The 25,702-nt window shown below is 43.6% G+C and overlaps 1 protein-coding gene across 1 annotated transcript in view; it reads right to left on the bottom strand.

The window, feature by feature from the left end:
* Positions 1–9,614: 9,614 nt before the first annotated feature.
* The window catches only part of ACAA2 (acetyl-CoA acyltransferase 2), a 28,257-nt gene continuing 12,169 nt past the window's right edge, over positions 9,615–25,702 (bottom strand). The window contains exons 4-10 of the mRNA XM_074995789.1: positions 23,079–23,195; positions 21,188–21,335; positions 16,291–16,466; positions 15,425–15,554; positions 13,816–13,886; positions 12,308–12,462; positions 9,615–10,308 (exon numbers count right to left, since the gene is read on the bottom strand). Of these exons, the coding sequence (XP_074851890.1) occupies positions 10,224–10,308; positions 12,308–12,462; positions 13,816–13,886; positions 15,425–15,554; positions 16,291–16,466; positions 21,188–21,335; positions 23,079–23,195 (882 nt within the window). The 3' untranslated portion in view covers positions 9,615–10,223. The remainder of the gene's footprint in view (positions 10,309–12,307; positions 12,463–13,815; positions 13,887–15,424; positions 15,555–16,290; positions 16,467–21,187; positions 21,336–23,078; positions 23,196–25,702) is intronic.

Raw genomic sequence — 25,702 nt, 5'->3', positions numbered from 1 at the left:
CAGCCCTTATCCCCTGCTGCCCTCTGAACCCATCCTGGAGCCCCCTCTCAAATCCCAAACCCCTCATCCCCAGCTTCATTCCAGAACTTGCAGTCCCCGTCCTTTGATGGAAGGCAGATGAATTCCTGTTACGACAGAGCACTCGGCCTCACTCAAAGGTAGAGTTGCCAGTCCCACTCCCCGTCCCAGGCTCCAAACGCCTGCCCCAGCCTTGATCCACTCCCCACACCCTCTGAATCCCTTAGTACCAGCCCAGAGCACCCTCCTGCACTAGAACCCCACACTTCTATCCCCAGCCAGAGCCCAGCCACCCCACAGAACGAAACAACCTTTTTGTTGTGTGGTTGTACAGCACCTAGCACAATGGGGGTCCTGATTCATGATTGGGCCAGCTGAGTGAACATAAGAACAGCCATACTGGGTCAGACCAAAGGTCCATCTAGCCCAAGGTCCAGTCTTCTGACAGAGGCCAAAGACAGTTGTCCCACAGAGAACGATCAGAACAGGGAATCCAAAAGTGATTCCCTCCCTGGTCCCTCATTGAATTTATTTAGTTTTTTTGAACACTGTTATACTCTTGGCCTTCACAACATTTAGCAAGGTGCTCCACAGGTGAAGAAGTACTTCCTCTTGTTTGTTTTAAACCTGCTACCGCTTAAAGAAGGCAGGGCTTGTCAGGAATCTGAATCTGGTCTCGCTTAAAGCTTAAGTCCACGTCTACACTAGCCGCCTCCTTTCAGAAGGGGCATGGGAATGAGCGAGTTGGGAAGATGCTAATGAGGTGCTGCCATGAATATGCAGTGTCTCATTAGCATAATGGCAGCTGCGCGCTATTTGAAAGGGCTGCTTTCGAATCGTGCACTGCCCAGGTAGATGGGAACCTTTCAAAAGGACTCCTGGACTTCAAAAGCCCCTTATTCCTATTTGGTTTTAGGAAGAAGGGGCTTTTGAAATACAGGGAGTCCTTTCAAAAGACCCCCGGCTACACGGGTGGTGCATATTCAAAAGCGTTGCTTTCAAATCACACGCAGCTACCATTATGCTAATGAGGCACTGCATATTCATGACAGCGCCTCATTAGCATCTTTCCAACTTGCTCCTTTACCATGTCCCTTCCAAAAAGGAGGGGGGCTAGTGTAGATGCGGCCCAAGTGAGGCTCATGCCCTAGATCAACAAGCCAGTCTTGTAGTAGGATACCACAATACAAATAATAACTCCTTTTCCCCTAACTCTGCATATATCATAGCAGAACTGGCTGTGTTTAGTATGCGGTGGAGTTTCATATAACACCAAAGGATCACGTAACAGCGATTTACTGGAAGCAAAGTACTGAACTTAATTACTGTGACAGGAACAGTTTTGACGTTTCCTATTGTTTGTCATCTTTAAACCCTAAGTTCTGAGATGATTTTCAGCTTCCTTACCTAACTATTTTCTTCTAACATTAAACAGAAGCCCACAAGCCAAACGGAAAAGATTGTTGTGTGTGGAGGTCTACACTAGACCTTAAAGTCAACTGTAGATAAGTCGATTCCAGGTATGCAAGTACCGTAACTGGAATTGCGTATCTACAATTGACTTACCTGGCCACCATCCTCACAGAGGGAGATTGATGGGAGCAACTCTTCCGTCAACCTCTCTTACTCCTCATGATATTGAGGCATACAGGGGTCGACTGTCGACCCTGATAGTTCAATTTTGCGTGTCCCTACTAAGCGCATGAAATTGACCCCTGGAAGATTGACCCTGACCAGGTCAATCTTCTGGGTAGTGAAGACACACACCCTGAGAAAGAGGGAAATAGACTAATAAGAATAATTTACCCGCTGATTCTTTAGTGAAGGATGAATTGACTCCTGCACAGCTGGGATAAATGGCACATGTACTGGGGAAAAGGGTAACATGGAGCACCAGCTGGATGGTCATCTGCCAAAATGATCATCTCAATTGACCCCAGTTCAGAATTTTTTAGGGAGCAGGGAGAGATTGTCCTCTCTTTCCTTCAGCTTTAACCTATCCTCTAATCCCCTTCTCTGTAAGCCATCCTGAATCTCTGGAATGATTAGGCCATCTCACACTGTTAGACCAGGGAACTGAGGAAGGTAAGATTCCTGCATTCGGGTCTTACTTCTGCCATGGATTCATTATGGCTGCAGCTACACTACAGTCTTCTTTCGGAAGGGGAAGGCAAATGTGGCCAATCAGAAATGCAAATGAAGTGCAGATTTACAAATCTCATGCTTTATTTGCATAATCTCCCAGGGTCTCACTTCCGAAGAGCTGTTTTCAAAAGCCAGAACAGCCTTCTGGACGGGGTTCATTCGAAAGGAAACCCTGCTTTTGAAAGCACCCTTCTGCCTCATTTTTGTCCGAAAGGGGAATGTCGTGTAGCTGTAGCCTATGAGTCTTTGGCCAAGTCATTTCAATCACATGCGCCTAAACGCTGTTGCTAACTCATGCTCAAATCATGAGTCTTACAATATTTGGAGGTTTTTGTCCTTGAGCCATGTGATTACAAGTCTCTCAGCTTTCATTACAAAACTTCACACCAACCAGAGTTCCCTGTAAGCTGAGTACTTGGGCAGCCAGCCAGGAGAGATTTAGGTGCCATCCCACTGATTAGCGGACTGTTCATAGCCACTCACAGTGGGCAGCATGTGTTTCTGTGGATGAGTGCATATCTGCACATGCCTTGGTGCACATAAAATTTATTCTGCACATGAATGGAAAATGTTAGAGGGAACACTGCTCCTCCCTCTACAGTTTCTAACCCTGGCTGGGAGGAGAGGATTGGAAACATTACAGGCATGGACCCTGAGGCCTCAGCAACCAGCATCCAATAGTTTAACGGTTGTCAAAGATCTTATGAGAACAACAAGAAGTCTTGTGGCACCTTATAGGCTAGCAGATATTTTGGAGCATAAGCTTTTGTGGGCAAAGACCCGCTTCATCTGTTAGTCTATAAGGTGCCACAAGACTTCTTGTTCTCGAAGCTACAGACTAACATGGCTACCTCTCTGCTAAAGATCTTATGGTGTTTGGGCATGATTTTTGATTACTTGGGGCTAACACCACTTCATACATTTACCCCCGCTAGCAGCTCTGTCTTTGATGGTTAGTTTATAGTAATTTGCTTTTGAAGTTTTTTTCTGGACTTTATAAATACTCCTTTGAGATCTCAAAACACTGTTATGAGAGAAGAACGTTACCACGTAAAAATATTCTTACACAGAAACCTCCCCATGATTTTATGCAGCAGCCCTCTTCTGTGGCATCTTGTATCAAAGTCAAACTTTCATAGAGAGGGATTGAGGACTTTGCCTGGCCTCGTCAATACTATTCTAGACAAAATAGGTGTAATGATGAGACACATACCCCTGACACAGGAAAAATACTTGTTTGGACTTGGTGCTGCAAAGAAATTTCTAAAGAGCAGTTTAGCCTTGTAAAGCTATGAGTCTGGAAATGCTGCCAAGGTCAGGCTCACACAAGGTAAAGCTGTCTGTGAAAATATAGGCATACAGTAAAGCCCACCCAATCTGTTTACACATTAGTTTGGGCCCAAATCAGTAACAACCCCTTTAAAAAGTTTCATGAGGCACAAATGAACATTTATTTAATATCCAGCAGCAAAGCAATATACAGACTATATGAAGATTGTTTAAAAAACAAAACAAAAAAAACCCAGGTGAAGTTTACGGGTGCTTAAATGACTTAGGAGCTTCAGCCTCATTTTCAAAAGAGACAGACTCAATCTTCTAAGTGCCTAATTCACTTCTAAAAATGGGACTTAAGCACCTACAAAATTTTTGAAAAATTTACCCTTCCCCCTCTGATAACTTCACCCCATTGAGAAATACATGGACCAGTCAGTGTTTTGTGGTCCACCAGTTCCACATGTGGCAAGAAAAATAAGTAGGTATGAAACTAAAACCTGCTTATGCTCCAGTGTGTTTTGCTGATCTCAGTTCAGTTGCTACTGGACAGGTCACCAAATCAGTAAAAGCCTCATCACAGCTGGCACCCTTGCAATCAACATCAGCAGCAGAAACTGCATCTCCGTTTGTGTATGGATCAATTCTCTCTCCAGTGCTAATCCACGGCTACTTGCAGATCACATGAATTCATGGGCCATGTAGTCAAGCGGCAGGAAGGTGATGACACTCAGTTCGACCTGTCACCACATATGATCATTACAGTGGGGCTGACAGCTTCACTGAGCCCCTGGGCAATGGTGGGGGGGCTTCACATGCCTGGAAGAGGTGTGGCCTGGGGCAGCAGGGTGGGGCTGTGGGCAGCCAGCCCTCAGTCCTGTGCTGTACCCCCCAAACCTCTCCCCAGCCTCCCTGCAGCCCTCACAGCTGCCTGGAACATGATGCCACACTGCTCTGGTGGTACGTTAAAGGGCCTGGGGCAGTGGCAGATGGCATCCTGCGCCATTTTGAATTGCTGGGCCCCATGGCAACTTCCCAGCCGAGACAGAGGGGAGGGTTCTGAATCTTGCTTTTGGTGCTGTGCAGGAGCAAACATGGCCCTTTTGGTCTCACCACTCCTCTCCTTAACCCTTGTCAGATGGACACATTTTTAGAAGAAGAATACAAAAAAAAAAAGCTATAGGAGGAGCAATATTACTAACTTGAGCCCAAACCTGTCATGTGCAACTACAGTCAAATGCACGTCAAGTCAGTGAGACTTGAGGCTCTGGCTCCTTGGCTCATGAAAATAGCTGTGTTGGCATAATGCCGCATCTCCACTGAGACAGCAATAAGAGCGAGAGGCCTCCAAGTAACCCAGCTGCTGAGGAATTTCAGCACAGAACCTGGGTTCATCTCAAACGAAAAGTAAATCTTCCCTGTGCAGGGCAGAGGCAACATCAGAACGGCAAGCTCGTAACATGTCTAACATATGCCACCTGGTGGCGGGAAGCCTTATAATCAAATACCCAGTCTTTACTCACAAACACAATATGCAGATGGATTTATGACACAACCTTCAACAAGCACAAAGAGTTAACTCTTTCCTTGCCACACAGCTTCCAAGACAGAAGCAGCCAAAGACTTTTTATAGTTTTATGGTGTAACAGTGGAAGATAGAGGCAACTCACAGTTATAAGCACTCCTGTGCCCTTATCCTGTGTAAACACATACACTCCCATTTAGCTGTACACACGCAAGCGGTGCTGTTCAAGTCACCCACTTTTCTTCCAATACATTTTGCTACCTCACAGCTCCTCAGACCCTGAAAATGCAAGTAATCCGTGTGATTAACATACAGGCAATATAAAGCTCTTTCCTTCCCCAAGAGGAAGTAAGAACATGCTAACAGTGGCCTCTGGAAGTAACAGATTTCACTTGGGGGGGGGATGGGACAGTTATTTGTATAGAAGAGGTAAGAAAGAAAGAAGTAAGAAGCTATTGGCTTAAGAGACAGGCTCAAACCAAATCCCCACAGTCGTACATCTTATGATATGGCTCAGAAACCAAACTTTGCAGCTTGTGCCCATCCATACTTACTATACAATGTAGTGAACAGTAGATGAAGTTGTAAAAAAGCAACAAGTGTTTGCATAGCACCTAGCACAAGGTGGCCCCCAGACCTTGATTTGGTCCTCTGTGTGCTATCATAACCCAAGCAATAAATGAGTATACTCACACTGACCAAGAGCTACAGACGTTAAGATACCCAAACTATCAACAAAGATCATTCAAAAGAACCACCTCATAAAGGGACTGAAATTCATTAAAATCTGATGACTGGCAGTCTATATGCTATAAATCATGTTCACATTTTCACTGGCTGGTGGGTTTTTTCCTAAAGAGTTAGGTTTTTACTGATTTAAACCAGTTTATCAATCCACTTGGTATTTTGGGGGTATTTATTTTCAATAAACACTGAAGTATGATATTGTTATGTCCTATGGCTCTGGGAGTGAAGCATTGCCACAGTGTAAAACACAAGTCTCACACAGTAGAGATTGGAAAAATACAGTTTAATATTGCACTACGATTGGCTTCCAAGGAAACACTGCCCTTCTTTGCCTCTGTTCAGTGTGGTGCTGAATTTAAACACTCAGTTCTCCACAGACGGCTAAAAACTAGGGCTGTCAATTAACTCACTGTAATGCCTGTGATTAACACAAGACAGATTTAATTTATTAAAAAATTAATGTGTTAATATTAGAATCTGTTAATTGTTAATCTATTAATTGACAGCTCTACTTGAAAGTATGCAGCCTGATGGTGGAGGTGTAGCGGAGCGGTTTCAGCATTGGCCTACTAAACACAGTGTTGTGAGCTCCATCCTTGAGGGGGGCCATTTAGGAATCTGGGGTAAATAGATTTAAAAAAATTAAAAAAAATCTGTCAGGGATGGTGATCAGTCCTGCTGTGAGGGCAAGGGACTGTACTCCATGATCTCTCAAGATCCCTTCCAGCTCTGTGAGATAGGTATAGGCACTCCGTGCCCCTATGGGCTCCAAGCCCTGAGGCTGCTGGATTCCCCTCCCTGGCAGGGTGTGGGGCTGGAGCTGCTGCTAGGGTGCCCTGCTCTGCTCCCCCCCGCCCGCCCTGCAGGGGCTAGAACTGCCAGTGGTGCTGGGTCCTGCAGCTGTGAGGACCCTGCATCTGGCTGGGGTAAGCACAGCAAGCCTGTGGGTGTGAGTTGCTGGAGCTTGGAGCCCTGCAATTGCAGGACCCTGGCAGCCTCCACAATTAACTGACAGATTAATCACAATTTATTTTTTTAACTGCTTAACAGCCCTACTAAAAACCTTGTTTAGGTGCTCAGGGTCCCCACACAACATAGAGAAGTAATAGAGCCTAAGAAGGTACTGTAGACATCAACATGCTGGGGGCTAAACTAAACAGTATAAAAAAACACCAAGCAGGACCGGGTCTGAGCCCCATCCCACAAAGGAACTCTGGTCCAGAAGGAACTGTCTATCTCCATTCAGGAGTCCCAGCTGTGTACCTTCCCCCATGTTGAGTAGGGATACCAAGTCAGTCCTTTCTTGGTAGGGAAAGGAACAGAAGGATAGAGACTCTGTCCTGCCTTACTGCATTTCATCCACTAGCCTAGGAGATGGGGCACTCACCAATGAGGTGGGAAGATGAGTTTTTAAATCTCTATCACACCTGCTTTAGAGCAGGGACTTGAACCCAGGTGCCCCCAGCCCACATTCTAGCAGGCTCCTGGGTACCATGGGGTGGGTTAGTTGCAGGCTTTCCTATTAAAGTGGTTTAATGTTGTATAAATGCATAGCATTCAGTAAAGCAAAGGGTTGGAGTTAGGTTGGCTATAGCCCAAGTGAGTAACATGCTATAGAAGCACTAGATTGTTCTGCCCCACCCTGTAACTATTTAGTGATTCATACAAAAAGTGAAACAGTTTATCACTCTCGTATTGAAGGAGCGACCCAGCTCAGCATTGCCTGGGTGTCAGGGCCCTCCCCTGAAAAGTGGGAACTGGGGGATCAAATTCCTACTTTAAAGCAGGAAGAATGGGGACTTGAACCTACATTGCAGGTGAGTGCCCAAAGCCCTGGGCTACTAGCCTACACAACTAGCCCGCAAAATTCTGAACCCAGGCACCCCTGCCTTTTTTTAGGCAAGGTCCAAGATGACAGGTGTGGCCCCAGAGCACCTACCTGATGGGAGGGCTGCCAGCAGGACAAGCCTAGTCTGAGAATCCCAGCAGGGATTGTGAGCGAGCGTCTGGTGTGAGTGAGGCCCTCAGGGATCCAGGCAGCTTTGCACATGTTCGACACCTTGGGATGACGGAATCCTCCAGGGTTAGGCAGCAGCTGCATAGGATCTCAATGTCACTTTCATGTTGGAATTAGAGGGATAAGACCCTTTGTAACTTGAGCTCCTTACTTGTCAACATCAAATATTGCAAATAAAGCAGGTGGGCCACACCCACCCAATTAGCACCCAGGCTTGCCCAATACAGTTTTGAGGGCATGTCAGAGACACACTCCTACTAGCTCTCATCAAGCTAGCACACTACAACAGAACATAGCTGCAGCTTCAGAAGCACCAGCCGGGCGGGCGGCAAATGGGGTCACTGCTCTAAGCGCATGCCTGTCAGCAGGGCTATATGGATGCATTGAGGGCAGCTTGCGGCTTGCGCTGCTCCAGCTACACATCTGGGCTGTGTCTACACGGGAAGCATCTTGTCGACAGAAGTTACCGTGGACAGGGAAATTTCGACAGAACCTCTGCCAACAGATTGCGTCCGCACACAACTGGCTCTGTTGAGAGAGCTGCCTGACTGCACTGCCCTCTGGGGACAGAAAGCAGAATGGCAGCTCTGCAGAGAAGGCTGCCCTGCAACTGGAAGCCCTCTCTGTTGACCCAAGTGTATACACTGCACTTCTGTCAACAGTCCTCTGTCCACGGATTGTTATGCCTCAAATTTTTGAGGGCTAATACTGTTGAGACAAATGCAGAGTTCCGTTGAGACTGTCAACGGAATGCGTTGTGTGTACCTGCTCCCTGAGTTACGTCGACAGACAGCCCCTTCTGTCGACAAAACTCTTTAGTGTGGACTCAGCCTAGGAGTAGGTTTACACAAACAGGGGGAGGGTGTTTCTCAGCATAGGCCCACAGACATGAACTAGCTCTGCTCAAACTGGCAGAGTAAGAACAGGAACAGGGTGGCTCAAGCTAATCGCCTGAGTGCTGCAACAAAGGAGTCCAGGTGGGTTTGCATTCACCAGAGCTAACACCTCTAGCTTCCTGAGCTGGGAAGCAGAGGCATGCTCCAGGCATTGGGATACTTGAGATCTCATCCCTGTACAGCCATGTTAGGCAGCTGCTCCTTGCCAGCCAGGACTCTTCCCCTCCCTGTCCCCTTTCTGCCCTTCACTGACTTCCTAGGCCCACCCACGGCCATAACCCTCAAACACAAAGACAGGCCCCAGCTTCCATGCAAGGTAGTTCTGTCCGGACTTGTGCCAGGGAGATGTTATTGTTCCATCTAACCCAATGTTGGGGCCAACCCACATTTCCTTCACCAGCTACTGCCCTGAAGTATAGTATAAAGACCAGCTCATATTCATCAAACAAACCCCAAGCCCACACTCCTTACTGTCAGCTGTGTCCCTTGTAAACCAAATTTCCCAGGAAGCCAGACAACCTGGGTTCAAAAGTGACAATCTCCCAAGCTGTGGTGATGAGGTCCGACGGGGAAAAGAGGCAAAGGCTATGGTGCTGGTTACTGCAGTATTTCCTGCTGATGTAGCTGGAGCTGCATTTGCTACAGAGGAAGCCTGCTGCCTCACCTGCTCTCCCTAAACAATTCCTGACAGTCATACAGGAGAAAGTTAAGCCGTGGGCCACTGTAACGTATATAACACCATAGCTGTGTGCAGCAGACTCCTGTTGAAAGATTTACGGTGGTATGTCAACTGCTACAAAGATTCAGATGTATAAAGCAGCCACTAGTTAGTTCCTCAACCAAAATACAGGAATGGGATACAACAGCTCAGATAACAGTTAGACATTGTAAATGCTGAGCAATGAATGATACTGGTAAGGTTATGACCCAAATAAGTTATCTAAACTTATTTCACAGAAGCACCTTCTTGAAAGAAAAATAAAACTCAAGAGGAAAAAAGTCAGAATCACTTTTATTGTGAGATTTCAGTTTTCTCCTAGTTCCTTCATTAGGACAAGAACTAAATGCACAAAGAACATGCTTTACATCAATCAGAAACAATCCTCTCCTAGAATGAAGACAGCCACATTTGCAAGCAATGCAACAGGCACAGAGATTTTCAGAGACGTTTATGTTAGACAAAAGAACTGTTTATATACAATCAGCAAAGCCTGTATTTGGTGTGGCATGACTTTGGCACTCTTGGTGCAAGGCAGGTTTGGTGGGTATTTCATAGGCGGACGTAATTGCCTGAAGAGTTAAGGGGCAATGAGACAAATTTTATTTAGCTGGAGAGAGTCTGAAGAAATATATCAAAAGATTGAAATTATAGTGGCTTTATATTTAAGTTTAATTATGAGGACATCAGAAATATTAAGCAAGTAATTTTGTTCTTAATTCAGGACTTCACAGCTTTTCCTTTGTTCAGAATGGTCATCAGATGAAGGTAGATAGTGATGCTCTGTATTTTGCACAGGGTATTATCTTTCCATCAGTCCTTTATCTGGTTAGCATGTAACAGTTGGAGTTAGTTGTTAGATGGATACGGACATCTCCAATTCTCTTACACTGTGTTCTCAATGACAAGAGCAATACCTTGTCCACCTCCAATGCAAGCTGACCCAACTGCATATTTGCCTCTGCGACGCCTATACAGAAACAGTAAAACAGAAATTGTCTCCCTGACTTACTATAAAGGGAAGTTAGGTTTTTTTCTCCCAATGCATTTTTACTCTCAAGAGTTTACACATGCCCAGCTAGAGAGTGTGCGCTTTGGAACATTAAAAATACATACACAATTTTAGAGAGAAGCACAACAAGTGAAATGTTTCTTAAAAACAGAACTCAGACCTATAGGTATGGGACACTCTAAAGCAGCAATGGCCAACCTAGGGTAGCGAGTGGCCCTCCTTCATCACGATGGGCTGCAAGATTGTCATAACCAAGACAGTCTTCCAGGATAGGGTAGTTTTGCGAACCGTGTTTGTATACTTAGTGTTTGCAACGTGTGCCGACTGAACAGTAGCAGTGCTTTGACTAGCTGCAGAGGAAGCCTACAACTCTCACAGTCAATGTTGTGAGCAATCCACGAACCACACTTTACGTGCCCCTGCTTCATGTGCATCACATTAGTAATGGCAGTATGAAAATACTGACATGGAAAGAAATCTGCAGAATCTGGCAGACCTGAGCATGAACAAAGGTACACAAAAGGGCTTGTGGGCTGCACACAGAATCCTGATGGGCCCTGTGTGGCCCTCAGACCATAGGTTGCCCACCACTGCTCAAAAGGAGAGTATGATGGCGTTGTTCCTTGGAGTTCAAGGCATCAAAAGAAATAAGTAATTGGAAATCGCTTCCCTAAGATGTCTCAGGTTTCAGTGTTGTTCTAGTGGCATGGAGGGAACATCATTTTATATCTAAGTTAATTTTTACATGTGCTGCAGCATTGCTCTGAGAGATGCACATTAGCTGACATTTGCCCTATCGCTGAACATTGACAAACCATAGCAGAAGTAAGAAGAACAATAGAAAGACTGTCTCTGTCCTGAAGACACTCAAAACCAGGAGGAAACGGTGCACATTAATGTAGGAACATCACTGTCAAGGAGACCAATACAAGATTCCTGGAATCAGATTTGAATGAGAGGGAAGGCAGGAGAGGAACAAGAAGTGGGAGTGTTTCTGGGGTTTCTTTTTTGGTGGGGAAGGCCAGTATACGATGACAGGGAGCAAAACATGAGAAATAAAAAGTCTTACCCAAAGCCTAGTGAAATAGGAATCTTTGTATTGACCTCATTGGATTTAGAATCAGACCTAAAGGCCGTTTCTACACGTGGCATGGTAATACACAGCCTGAAATATGCTAATGAGGCGTGGATGCAAATTCCCCGCACCTCATTAGCATACGGTCACGTGATTTGGAGTCCAGAAGACCATTCTTTCGGACTCCAAAACGCCATTTAGAAGCGTGGCCTTCTGGAAGCTCCCCCGGGGCCGCGCTTCTACATGGCGTTTTGGAATCTGGAAGAACGGTCTTCTGGACTCCAAATCACATGACCGTATGCTAATGAGGCATGGGGAATTTGCATCTGTGCCTCATTAGCATATTTTGGCCCGTGTATAACCATGCCACTTTCAAAGAAAGTGGCCTGTGTAGAAACGGCCAAAGGGAGCAGAGGTGATTGGAATGAAAACAGGAGGAAACAAGAGTGGAGTTGAGGACCAAGACATTAAGGACAATGATGTTGAAGTGAAGCAGTGAGAGATGGGAAGCCAGTGAAGGGATTCTAAAAGGGTTTTGAATGGCAGGATAGGAAAAGGATTTTACATCTCTACAGTATCTTTTTACGACCCCCTTGCACAGCAGATAAGGGTACAATAGTGTCTCATATTTTATCAAGCAGGGGCAAGCGACAGCTCAGTGGCTAGAGCATTAGCCTACTAAACCCAGAGTTGTGAGCTCCATCCTTGAGGGGACCATTTAGAGATCTGGGGCAAAGAGATTTAAAAAAAAAAAAAAAAAAAAAATCTATCATGGATGTTGATAGGTCCTTCTGTGAAGGCACAGGCCTGGACTTGATGACCTCTGACGGTCCCTTCCACTTCTATATCTAAATTGTAGAAGAGTTTCAGCTACATACACACCTTAATTCATGAATCAGATGAGCTGTGATCCTCGATCCAGATGCTCCCAGGGGATGACCTAGAGCAATGGCACCTCCATTGACATTAGTTTTTTCTGGGTCTAGACCCAAAACTTTTTCAACTGCCAAATACTGAGGAGCAAAAGCTTCATTGACCTTAAAACAGGACAGAAATCATCCAGTGTAAACATTGGATTTTCCATCAGAGTTCACATGCTTAAAGTTCACTTTGCACTTGTAAGTCCAAGTTTTTTTACTTCTGTAAATAGAACATGGAGTCCAGGCCTATGACAAAGCAGCAGTGTCAGATTTGCCACGCCGCTCTGTCAAGAGAGCTCAAACCTGGCCTGCAGCGACAATCTCTAGAGAGTAAGTGGACAGGTCAGTCTTCAAGGCCAATCAATCCACAGCTGCGCTGTTCAGCTCCTCCTTCTCCCTCCTAGTGCTTCCCGCATGCCAAAGTACAGCAGTTGGAAAGGGACCCTGGCAGCTTCAGTCATGGACATGGTCTGGCCCAGGGCTAAGGCAGGCTCAGTAACTGTTCTAGCTTGGCACAGCTCCTGGAAGTGGCCACCAGGTTCCTGGGGCCCCTAGGCACAGGGAGGGTCTGCACACTGCCCTTGCCCCAAGTGCCGGTTCCACAATTCTCACTGGCCACGAACTGTGGGGGTGGAGCCTACAGGAGTGAGGGCAGCTTCAGGGACCTAGCATCCTCTTCCGATAGCTGTGGTAACCACCTTTGGGAACCTGCACACATCATCCCCTCCCAGATTCCACTCTCACCCCACTGCTTACTACCTGTCCTAGCACTGAGCCCTCCTACATGACAACCCCCTCATCATCAGCTGCACCCCACACTCTGAACTCCTGCTCCCTTAACCCCACCTCAGAGCTCGCACCCTCAGGCCAGAGCCCCTCACCCCCTCCTGCACTCCAGGCCCTCGCCCCCATCTGGACCCCAAACCCCTCCTCCTCAGCCCCTTCCCAGAGCCCTCCCCTAAAGCCTGAACATCTCATTTCTGACCCTACCCTGGAGCCTGCACCCCCAGCCAGAGCCTCACCCCACACCCCTGCCCCAGCCCAGAGCTCTCTCCTGCAGCCTTAATGTCTCATTTTTGGCCCTAACTCACACCCCACCCAGCCAGAGTCCTCATCCCACACCCAAGTCCAGAGTCTCCTCCTGAACCCGTTAACTAATCCCCATCCCCACCCCAGAGCTTGCCCCGTCAGCTGGAACCCTCAAACGCCACAACCCTCTGCCCCATCCAAGTGACAAGGAGTAAGGGTGTTGGGAGGAGCAAAGTGATTAAGGGCTGAGTTTGGCTTCAGAGAAGGGGCAGGACCTGAGGGATGGGAGTTTTGGGGTCCGCAAAAGCAGTTAAATCAAAAAGAGGGTCATCAGCTTGCTAAAGTTTGAAACTGCTATTCTACACTAAACACTTCTCATTAGATTTTTAACCTACTACTCCTAATTAGAGACAACCTCACTGTTCATGCCGCACTCCTTACCTCTACCAAATCCATGTCTTTCAGGGACAGTCCTGCTTTCTTCAAGGCCTCGGTAATGGCAGGCACAGGCCCTATTCCAAAGTTGTAGATACAAAGAGTAGTTGAAGACTCTTACAACAAGCACGTAATCTATAATGTACATAGGACAGGCTCATCAAGCCCCACACTGATGGAGGGCGTGAAAGTGCTCATCAGGTTCCCCAACCTGCTGTAAGCCCCTAGTATGTGATACTCAAACCAAGGGTCTTATTAAGCAACGTGAGGGCTCCAAAAGCCATACCCAACAATCTTTAGGAGTGCTTAGTTGGGAACATCCTCAACCCACTATCCCACAGGAGCCTTAGAAGTCTCAGTACTGCCTTCCTCCCCATCACCTGCTCCTTCAGTCTCCCACTCAATCCCACTTCAAAACAAGCCTGACACTTCCTTTGGGGTGTTCTTCCCTCCTGCTGTCTTCATGAGGTCCATGAGGCAGCTGCAAATGCCCTGATTTACTCCCACAAACCACTTGTTCTCTCCAGATATATGAAGTACATTAATATGGACAGACTTTTTAAACTGTGGTGACACATGTTTACAAACTGGTGATTTCCTCACTGAGACTGCGGTAGGAAAAATCCTTCCTTGGGATTCCTCAGGAGACTGGAGATCCAAGCAATTGAGTCTGAGGTTACTAAGAGAGACTTTTTGGTGGCTATTACATGAGGGGAGAATATTTAAAAAAAAAACAAACAAACCACCCTTCTATTGAAACTCAGCTACAACCGAATCTAAAGGAATATACTGTGGAAAATGAATTCAGAACAGACACACAATCTAGAAAATTTTTGGGAAGAAGGGGCCTCTGGAAGAAGGACTTCCTTCTGGAAGCTCCCCCCGGGGCCGCACTTCTACACGGCGTTTTGGAGTGCGGAAGAACGGTCTTCCGGACTCCAAATCATGTGGCATTATGCTAATGAGGCATGGGGAATTTGCATCCGCACCTCATTAGCATCTTTCGTTCCATATATTAGCATGCCACCTCAGAAGGAAGTGGCCTGTGTAGAAAAGGCCAGTGGATGCCAAAAAGAGAGAAAAATTTGTTAGTTCTCTAATGGGAAAAAAAGGGTGAATCAAGCGTGGGCAGTTACATTACATATCTCAAGCATTATTTTAGCTAGCAGCCCAACAGGCTGCCAGGAGAACTGGGAGAAGCTCTATTTACCAGAGTCACTGAACACTGGCCTAGAAAAAGCAGGGAAGACAGTACTGTAGGAACAAAAGAACCTGCTGGGCTTCCCTCTCCAAACTGAATACTTTTTATGTCCCTTTTGGAGCTTGAGCTCCCTTATCTGACAGAGCTCCCTTATCTGACAGGGCTCCTCCTATCCCCTAATGCTCAAGGCCTGGCACTACATTATGTGTATTGGTGTCATCTTTAAGCCAACAAGACCGGTGCTGCTCTACACTCGGATGCAGATTTAACAGCAGTTGTACCTATAATCAGCAACTCACATAAATTGCTTCTCCACTGCCATCAGCCTCAGAATAAGCCTTCAGAGAACATCCAATACAAGAATACTTTCATATTTTTTCATGACAACAAGAGATTTGCTTTACTGCAATTTACCAATGCCCATGATGTTGGGGTCACACCCAGACACATGATAGGATACTACTCTTGCCAGAGGAGTGAGGCTGTGCTTTGTAAGTGCTGCTTCACTGGCAATGATAAGTGCCCCTGCTCCATCACATACTCCCTTGAAATACAAAAAGAAAAATATTCTCAGTATGCTAATTGTGCAATGATTTTAAGCCAGAGAGACTCATATATAAAACTAACTAGACAACCATTGTTTTTCATTCACATCTAATTCACAATTCTGTTCTTAAAAGTCAATTTGTTCTAATCAGATTCTTTTCTTATTTCATGGCTTTTGAAATTGAATACTAGACATTTAGTAAATTTTAAATATAATATAGTAAATTTTATACATGTCCATATTTTAAAAGGAAATAAAATAGATTCTCTACCCCTTAAAATCTATTTCTAAAGCTTTTAAAGTCAGTACGTGGACTGGTGTGGCCATTAACATTTAATAATTTTTCAGGGCTGTTAGGCATGCATATTACATCACAAATGCTTGAACAGTTCTTCCAGCTGGGCTGTGCTTTATGCAGAAGGTCAGACTACTTGACTGCAGCTGTCCTTTAAAAAAACAAAAAAATCTTGACGAGTCTATTAGACTTAAAGCCAAAAGATGGAGTGCCTAATGTCAGGCTGATAAGCCCATAAGACACTCGAAGTAACATCAGCACTTAGTTTGGCTCACAGATGACCAAATGATCAAGGTCCTCCACAAAGCACAGCTCAAACCAGAGCTGTAACTCATAATTTGTTTTAAAAAAAAAAAGTAAAACAAGTATGACGAAGACTAGGAGAACCCTTGACATCTACTCTAGATATAACCCTCCTCATATTAAAACTGAGCTCACCGAAGCATTTCCAGCAGTGACAGTGCCATCTTTCTTGAAGACAGGAGGGAGCTTTGCCAGCTGTTCTAGGGTGGTTTGGGGTCTAGGGTGTTCATCCTGTTCCATAGCCTGCTTCCCTTTCTTTGTTTTCACTTCAACTGGCGCCATCTCAGCAGTAAAGTAACCGGCATCGTGAGCTTGAGTAACAGAGAGGAAATGGCAAAATTATAAACAAAGAACAGCGGGTGACTGATCAACAGGAAACGTACATTAATTGTTAATCAACTTTATGCTTTTCTGTGAAGGAATTCAGAGATGGCTTTTTCAGACTTTATTCGATTTAAATTGATTTGTTTTTAAATTGGGCAAAATTGCAAACAGTTTCAAGGCAGTTTTTAATTAAAATTTGAGCATTTCAGGCTTAAACAGTGAGTCTGAAGTCTACAATTAGATTTACACCAGTACTGTCTGACTATACAATACCAGCTATATCTCCAGTGAACATTCTGTCCAGCTGTTTGTTTTGCATTCATATGTCGTCAGAGACTTAGAACGTTGCACAGTTCACCGGGACAAGACAGGAGAAACTCCTTTGGCCACACCTTCAGCAGGTATAAAGAAGAACAGCTTCTTTAAAACCAAGACCTGTTTACACCATTAGAGTTCCTGGCCCTCAACATCAGCAGTATCAATGTGGTGCTGAATGCAGGTTAAATAACCCCCCAGACAAACAATAAAAATAATTAAATCTGAGGGATTGTCTAAAATGCTTACATTTGAGGAAGGTCTCAAATTGTCCCATCTGAGCTAATCCTAAAGCTACTGTCTCTGTGACTCATGAGGGAAATTCTGCACCAGGGCACAGTGCAGAATTCTACAGATGTCAAGTTCTGGACAAGATCTTATTTTCCTCAGAACTGATGTCACCACTTGGAGCCACTGGCCTCAGCAGAGACCAGCCCTGCTTGCAAATGTAGGACACTTGCTGCGTCTGCGCCTCTTTCCAGGTAACTGCAAGAAACACCCAGCTGGCATGTGTGACATACGCAGACTGAGGCACCCAACAAAAGCATCACAGAGAATAAGGTTTTTTTTTTTTGGTTTTTATTTACTCTCGTGTGTGAGAAAATTTTTTCTGTTGCCTGTCTTGTCAAAAATACATTCGCTAACAGGTATTTCGAAATAAATTACCAAAATAATTGAAACTGGTGTGATTATATTGTTTTCTTTTGCCAAATTTAAAGTACTGCTTGCAGATGTTGTAATTTCTTGGTACAGGATTCTTAGGAGTACCTGATGCAGTAAATGACCTATTCAAACAAAGATTAACATACAAGTCTCTATGTACAACACAAATGAAATAAGTGTACAAGCTTATTATTTCATAGAAAAGATTTATATTGCGCCTTTTCCCAGAAGTATTCTTAAGTGTTTCACGAACTTTAAACTGATTTACAAACTGCAGTACAGACAGGAACAGATTCATTCAGCAATACAATGCCCCTGGAGTGGAACACCACAGGTGTTTTAGAGAAGCTTAGAAAGCAAAGCAGCTGTGCTTTAAATACAGCAGTTTAACACAGAAAGCAAATAGCCATTTCTGAAATCATATGACTGTAGTAAACCTTCTTTTGCTCTGGGATAAGAAATATTAAATATATCAAGACAAAATCCTGAAATTCGTATGTAAAGTTAAAGTCAAAAAGCAACAGCCTGTAAATAGTTAACATGCAATATCCAGCAGATGCTCAGTTAGTGAATTCTGCTAACCAACAAGGCTGAGAAGGAAGGCAGCCGACTCACAGCTGGCTAACAAAGCCCACAGTTATTATACTACCAACACAGGCCGTAAAGAAAGAGAAGGAGCACTTGCAAAGTCAGCAGTTGGGAAAGGAGTACAGCAATCTAATGGTTTACCCTGGCTATGACAATGACACAGTTTGCTCGGCTATGCGGAGACTGCCCTGATATCTTCTGCATGTTCAAGTCCCGCCAGTGCCATTTACAATTTTCTCTAGGGCTTTTGGCTTGACATCCTGTTCATGACATCTATCAGAGGTATCAGGTAGTACTTCTTGTACTGCGACTTTGTTCACGCGGCAGTGCTCAGGCCACAGCTACTTTCTTGCTTGGATCAGCTGAACCCTATACAGGCATCTATTGTACCCTCAACTCACCACTGCAGCATTCAAGTGTCTACTACGGATTTGAGAAGTAGAAATTACCGGTTAAGTTGATTTTTTACACTGGTGTCAGTTTTAGCCCCATTACAGAAATGTGCAGAAGGAAAGCATATGTAAGAGAAGTGTTTATAAGTTCAGGGACTGAACTGCCAAGTGGATTTATTTACAGAAGGAGTGGGATCACTCAGTGGTAGCCCTAATGCCTCATTCTATGTACCATGAACTCTTGGAATTTCATGGTAACAATGGGGATAGAACTCACAACTTGATCCAAAAGTACAAGCTTCTAACTGCATGAACTAAATGAGATGCACAGCCAAGCAATTTTGCTCCTGGCAAAAGAGGGTGGTGTATAGATACATTACAGGCTGCACCTCCTGAAACTGGCACTCTCTGGTTTGGCGGAAGCACCAGGGACCAGAGAGCTGGGGCAGGTGGCCAAGCCTAGCTGGCCTTGAGGCAACCATGCAGGAGGCAGCAGGGCCAGAGTGCCAACATCCCTGGGCAGCCGCATGGGGGGCCAGTACGCTAGTGTCCTCTGGGCAGGTGCCCTGGGCTGGAGTGCTGGCATCCAGTTTCCCCCAGATGCTGCAAGGGGCCGGGGAGCTGGCTGCAGCAGTGAGTTGTGTCCAGAGAGGGCAGATAGGGACTGGGTGGCATTAATCTCCTCGGTCTAGCAAAATCCCTGATTCAGGACCACTGAGATGCCAAAGGTGTTGGACCAAGGACGTACAACCTGTAGTTGAAAAGTGCTGCAGAAGAGCAGAAAGTTTATACAATTAAAATGCATAGCTGCATCATTCTCCTCAGTTACAGAACAAAGAAAAATGTAGTAAGGAGTTATGAGAGTCTCAGAATTCCAATTAGAGATTCTATGTTCTCTCTCCCAGAATTCATTGGAATCTAAATAGGATGCACACTTCATTCTATTTTGAAATGTAACAAGTCTGGAGGGAGTGTAATGCAGTCACAACTTCTGCTGAAAGTCTCAGGGACTATGGTAAACAAACTTACTATCTGCAGTGTGTGTGTGTTCATAATCTCCCCAAAGCCAAATCTCCCTGCGCTCTTTTCAAAACTCTGTCACAACCTTTTTATATTCGAAGTAAATAAGTCTTGTTTGGATGAATAATGGAAATCAAGTTTTAAACTACAGAATGATCTTGAGATAGTAGTTGCTCAATTCTCTTATTTTAATTAAATTTTAAAAAAATATGGGGGCCCGTTGCAGAACACAACTCCTCTTGGGCTTTGTGGGTTCAATCACTGGGAAGACTATTGGCTTCCTTTATTAGTGCAAAGCATTGGCACAATAAAGAGCAATAAACCAGCAAACAAATAACCTTTTCATTAAGCAAAGCATAGGGAGCTCTTGGGTAACATGGGAGAGATAAGATATATGGCACTTAACAGACAAATGTGAATTTCTGAAGGCGCTTTCCACACAGAGATCTAACAGCACTTCACGAATGTTGAGCTAAGCCTCCCAATGCCCCCTACAAAGTGAGCAATTCTGATTTTACAGATTGAGAAAGTGAGACAAAGGGAGTGTTGAGAGTCTTGGCCAAAGCCACCCAGTAAGGGTGAGTCTACACTAGGAACTAACTTCAAAGTTAGGCACTACATCGAATTAGCCAGCAGAGAGTCTACACACATTTTCCCTTACTTCGACGTTAACTTCGAAGAAGGGAGTCCAACTTCGAAGTCCTTACTCCATTTTCGGGAATGGAGTAGTGCCTACTTCAAAGTTTAACTTCAAAGTAGGGTGTGTGTAGATGCTCTGCTTCGAAGTTGTACTTCAAAGTAAGCAACGTTGAAGCTATTTTTGTAGTGTAGACGCAGCCTAAGAGAGTGGTACAGTGAGGACCAGAGGCCAGAATTATTTCAATCCTGTGCTCCAAACACCATGCTTCATGAACGTGCTAATTGAAACCATTTAGTAGTAGCAGATGCAGGACCATTTACAGTAATGCAAAAACTGCCAAAAAACTAAATATTAGCAGGACAGAGTAACCTTAAGATAAATGAAAACAATGTAATTTCTTCCTGAAATATCTTTGACCTCTTTGTGTTCCAACTAGCTCCTAAAAATTACAAGATTTTTTAAAGTTTTTTCTTTGGATGTTGATAGCATTTTTTGTACATTTTCAGGTCCCCATCATGCAATGGGATCGGCTAGAGTAAGCTTAAGGATTTGACTAGCAATTTCCATAGGTGTTTCAGAACTGTACTTACTCTTGTTTGTGCATGTTTTTTTCACTAAGACTTGATACTCTAGCTGTTACTTTGGTATAATATACATTTCTCAGATGTGTGAAAAAGTCACTCGTCAAGTGGTGCAAGTTACACTGACGTTAGGTGCAGCATCCACAGCACTATGTTGATCGGAGAAGGCGTCCTGCCAACAAAGCTACCACTGCTCAAGATCGTGTAGTTATGCTGACAGCAGAGCTCTCTCTTATTGGCACAGATCATCTGTTTTTGCACTGCTACAGTGATGCAGCTACATTCATTCTTCTGTGCTGCTGCACCAATTCTCATGTAGACTAGCCCTCAGCAACACAGGAAGAAAACACACAAATGAAAAAAATGTTTACTTAAACCCACACAAACTGCCAGGGGAACTTGCAGGCCTGTATATGACTTGAAACTACTTTAAATTAATGTTTTATAGTTTGACTAGATAGGACGTTAATGATGTTCATTTTAACTTTTAATTCTCAAAGTTTACTGACCAGCTTTCCATCTCTGCTGTGTTTTCATTGCGTATCGATCACAGTCCTCTCTTGTGATGTTATATTTCACAGCCAAATTTTCAGCTGTAACTGCCATTGGGGTATTAATGTGTTGGTCTGTTAGGCTTGCCCACAAACAGTCTTCCATCTGCCAGAAACATTAAAGTCTTATACAGAATCAAGATTACATTTTAGTACTCTAACTAGATATTTACCAGTGCTTTAATAGTTAACATTTAAAAATATCTTGACATCTAATTATATTTTAAAACTTTAATTGCAGCAGGGGCATGTGAAAACAACTAGAGCAGAACTGAAAAGACTACTGGTGAAATGAACAGTGCCACAAAGCAAAATGTAATGTGCTATTTCACCATCAAACTGGACTTGGGGAAAAATAGTGGTGTTTGCTTTTCAGCAATTTCCAAATCAAATATGCTTAAGTCAACTGCCAACCCTTCCAACACTCAGCTCGGAGCACAGCAGACATGCCTTCTCTGCAGTTATCTACACACCAATTTTCTCTCTGTAATAAGAAAAATCACAATACAAAACAATACTTCGGTTCCTGAATTCACTCTAGTGTGGTTTGCACTCGTGCTCCATTAAGACTTCTGGAAACACATCACATGTTTTTTAGGGCTGAACTAATCTGAGCTACAATATGAATTCTTTACTAGAAAAGCCTGGGAGAATCCATCTGTCCTTTCTGTACCCACAGAGCAATCGTGGGAATGCGATGGAAGATGATGAGCATTTGAGTGGTGCATCCAGCCTACACACTGGTTGTGTCAGCAGTGTTTACTTTAGTTTAAGTTTATTGCTCTTTTTGGTCAGACAACTTGAATTAAAAGCTTCACTGCATATGAATTAAGGATCTGTGTGTAGGAATGAGAATCAAGATAGGTTTTAACTCTGGTGTTGCTCCTAAATTAACTTTGCAGTCAGTGACAACAAGCCATGACAGTCAAGATGGATTCTCTCCCAACCTGAACCAAACTGTATCTCTGTTTCTCCATGTGTAACCCCAATATCTTCAGATTATGCCCTCAGGGACAGCTGTACAACCCGATTGCATTCAGTGGCCTTGCGTAGGTGGAATTATTGAAATTTTGAAAGCAATGCTGTTATGTATTCACAAGGTGATAGATTCCAGCCCATTCTCTTAGCTGTGTTGGCTTTGCATACTAGACAGAAATAAAAAAGTAGTATGATCCCAATTGAGGCACTAGAGTCAAAAAGATCTCTCTTTAATATGCAGGAAGCATATCTATTCAGTCAGTAGGTAACGGCCTACAGAACAGAACAGAACTTTACAGATTTTCCACTTGGCATACCTGCAAACATATCACCAAGTGAACAGCTTCAGATGAAACTGTTACAGATCACACTGTTCCTGTTCATTCTTTTACCAGTTTTCCATTCTGAGATTATGAAGTAGTAGAAATGGAGTGCCTGGAATGCCTATGAATTCCTTAGTACCAAATGTCCATTATTGTTTTGACAGTCTTTTGCCACCAACTCTTATTCACTGCCTAGTCACATCTTCTGATCTCAGAAAAGATTTTCAATTGTGTCTACCTTAGCTGATATATTGCTTCAAAGTACTGAATTCTAAAGGCTTAGAAGTTAATGGATGGCTTCAATTCAGTATAGATATTAGAAAAAGAGTCCTGGGATAGTTAAGAAAGCTGGCAGTCTTAACAGAAGACTACCTGGATCAGACTGTTTTGATAAAACAGCTCCCTGTTAGATAAATACCTCAGAATCTGAGTCTGAATCTAATCTGCATTGGTTTTAGTGACAAGATTATGGGCCCATTGCCTATGGGTCCAGTGTTTTCTACCGCTCTGTGAATGAGACTAATTAAAAAAAAATCACTTTATCAGACCTTGATATCTGTTCCCAATCTGGTTCCAAATCTAATGTTTCGGACGACGTACGGAGCCTGGCTCATGTTTTCCGATCCACCACAAAGAACCACTTCTGAGTCGTTAAGACAAATTTCCTATTGACAAATAGATATATCATCATAGGTTTTTAGGGTATTTTACTAGCAAAACAGACAACCGTAATTGTTTTGGTAACATACCTTGCCAAATAGAAAACTAGATGCATAACTTAACAAATACTAGTGCTTATACTGCTTTGATATTCCGATAGGGATCTAGCAAGGAGCTTCAAAAAATTAACAGACTCATGAAATGACCCAAGTCTCTGGTCAGTGAGATACTACTACTCCAATTTTACTGAAAGGAGAGCATGGTGGAGTGAGATCCAGCAAGAGAGAGATGGAATGATCAAAGCAAAAGTTTTCAAAAGTTGGCAGTGGCTTCTCACAGTTTGGATGAATAGTGACAGAGAGGTAGTGGTGTTAGTCTATCTTTACACACACAAAAAATCTTGTAGCACTTTAAAGACTAACAATATAATTTATCAGGTGCTGAGCTTTCATGGGACACATCCCCTTCTTCAGATCTGGAAAATCTGAATGAACGGTAACTGATAACAGAGAAAAGAGAATTTAACAGAGATAGAAAAAAAAATTAAATAGGGTTTGGGTGCTTAGCTTGAAACATACTAGGCCTATTCCCCGCTGCTCCCCCACAGAAGTGCTTAGCATTGTCCAAGTCCCAATCACTTCAGTTAGAGTTGTGGGCCAACTGGGCTTTCACCACTTTTAGAAAAACAAAACAAGTCAAGTCATGACTTATGAATTTGTTTGCGGGGTCCCAAAAACACTGGCAGCTTTTGAAAACCTGGCCTAAGTAACGTGTCTAAAAATTATACAGTAAGTCGTAATTCCTTGTTCTTTGCCCTGATCACTAGCACATGCTTCCTCCCTAAAGATTTTGCTAAACTCATTTTAACTGTCAGGGATGGTCTAGATGGTGCTTCATCCCACCGAGAGGGCAGGGAACTGGACTTGATGACCTCTTGTGGTCCCTTCCAGGTCTCGTATTTCTGTGATTTTAGCTGAAGATTTCAAAAGTGGTTCTCTACAGTAGAGTCTCAGAGTCACAAACAGAGTTAAGAACTGATGAGGCAACCACACACTTCGTTTGGAACTGAAAGTACGCAATCAAACAGCAGAGCCAAAAAAGCAAAGGCAGTACAGTACTTTGTTAAACGTAAAATGACTAAAAAAATAAAAGACAAATCCTTCTGTTTTAAAATTTCAAGGTAAGGAGATTTTCTGTGTTTATCTCATTTAAAATTAAAATGGTTAAAAGGAGCATTTTTCTTAAGCATAGTAATATTTCAAGGCTGTATTAAAATCGATATTCAACTGCAAACTTTTGAAAGAATGAAAAACCACAACATTTTGTTCAAAGTACGAACATTTCAGTTACAAATAACCTCCATTCCTCAGGTGTTTGCAACTCATATTCTACTGTATTACATAGCGAGCAGGAAAAATCAAAACTAATTTTCATATTAATTCAGTACAGACTATTATTATTCCAATGTCAAAAAGCATATCACTGGGATGTATTTTACATCATGCAGCATCTCTGTCAGAGAAGGGAAACACCTTGTAAAACAATTTTTGTGCAAATCTGAGCAATCATATTACTTGCAAAAACCACAGGTAACTGCGGCAGAGGGTGTTTTGTGGTTAATAATGGACACCTTCATAAAAGTCTCTGTGAGAGTAAGAAAATTTGGATTTCACTTGATAATTATAACCTTATTCTCTGCCTTCAAACTAACAAATACTCTTGGGTGTCTATGTAGTAGGAAGATATGGAACTTCACAGAGTTACGTAATCTCCATGTATCTTTCTAGTACAAAGCCAAAAAGAGTTTGTTTTGATCAAGTTCAAAATTTAAACTTGGAATTCAAAAAGTTTTAAAATTAAGGTTATAATGTTGCTTTTTCCTGACAAATTGTTTTGTGGCAGAATTTTTTTCCAACTGATATTTTAACAGCATCATTACTCAAGCTTGCACAAAACACTATTTAACTTTACAATGTGCCTATCCCCCTTGACCACACTCTGCACAAACAAAATCCTGCTTCTATTGACTCAAGTGAATGCAGGTCAAGTTCCATTATGAAGAGAAAAAAACGAGTGTGTCTGCAACACAGGGAGCCTTACTGAAGGTATGTTTACACTGCAGTAAGAGATTGTGGCATGGCTGCAGGTAGAGTGCATCAGCTGACTCAGACTCACGAGGGTCAAAACTGCCCCGTAGATAATTGGGCTTGGGCTGGAGCCCAGCGTCTGGGAGCCTTCCACCCCTCTTCAGATCTGGAGGGTCATGGAGTGCCAGAAGGAAGTGTCTGGTATGCCAGATACAGCTGGCAGAACATATTATGTTCATATCTGATCTACACTGTGTGCCATGCTTATAAAAATGGAATAAAACCAAACAAAAAATTCATCTGCTAACTGCAGATGACAAAAAAGGTAAAAAAGGAGCAAAAGGGAAAAAACAGTCACCAACTTGAACAACTACACAGCAACTTTACAGCACTATAACCCAAGCCCCATGTGCGCAAATCAGCTG

This window comes from Carettochelys insculpta, chromosome 5 (genome assembly GCF_033958435.1).
Source record: "Carettochelys insculpta isolate YL-2023 chromosome 5, ASM3395843v1, whole genome shotgun sequence".
In the NCBI taxonomy this organism is placed as follows: domain Eukaryota; kingdom Metazoa; phylum Chordata; order Testudines; family Carettochelyidae; genus Carettochelys; species Carettochelys insculpta.
The sequence above is the reverse complement of the archived record's forward strand: the minus strand, read 5'-3'. Positions and strand labels throughout refer to the sequence as shown.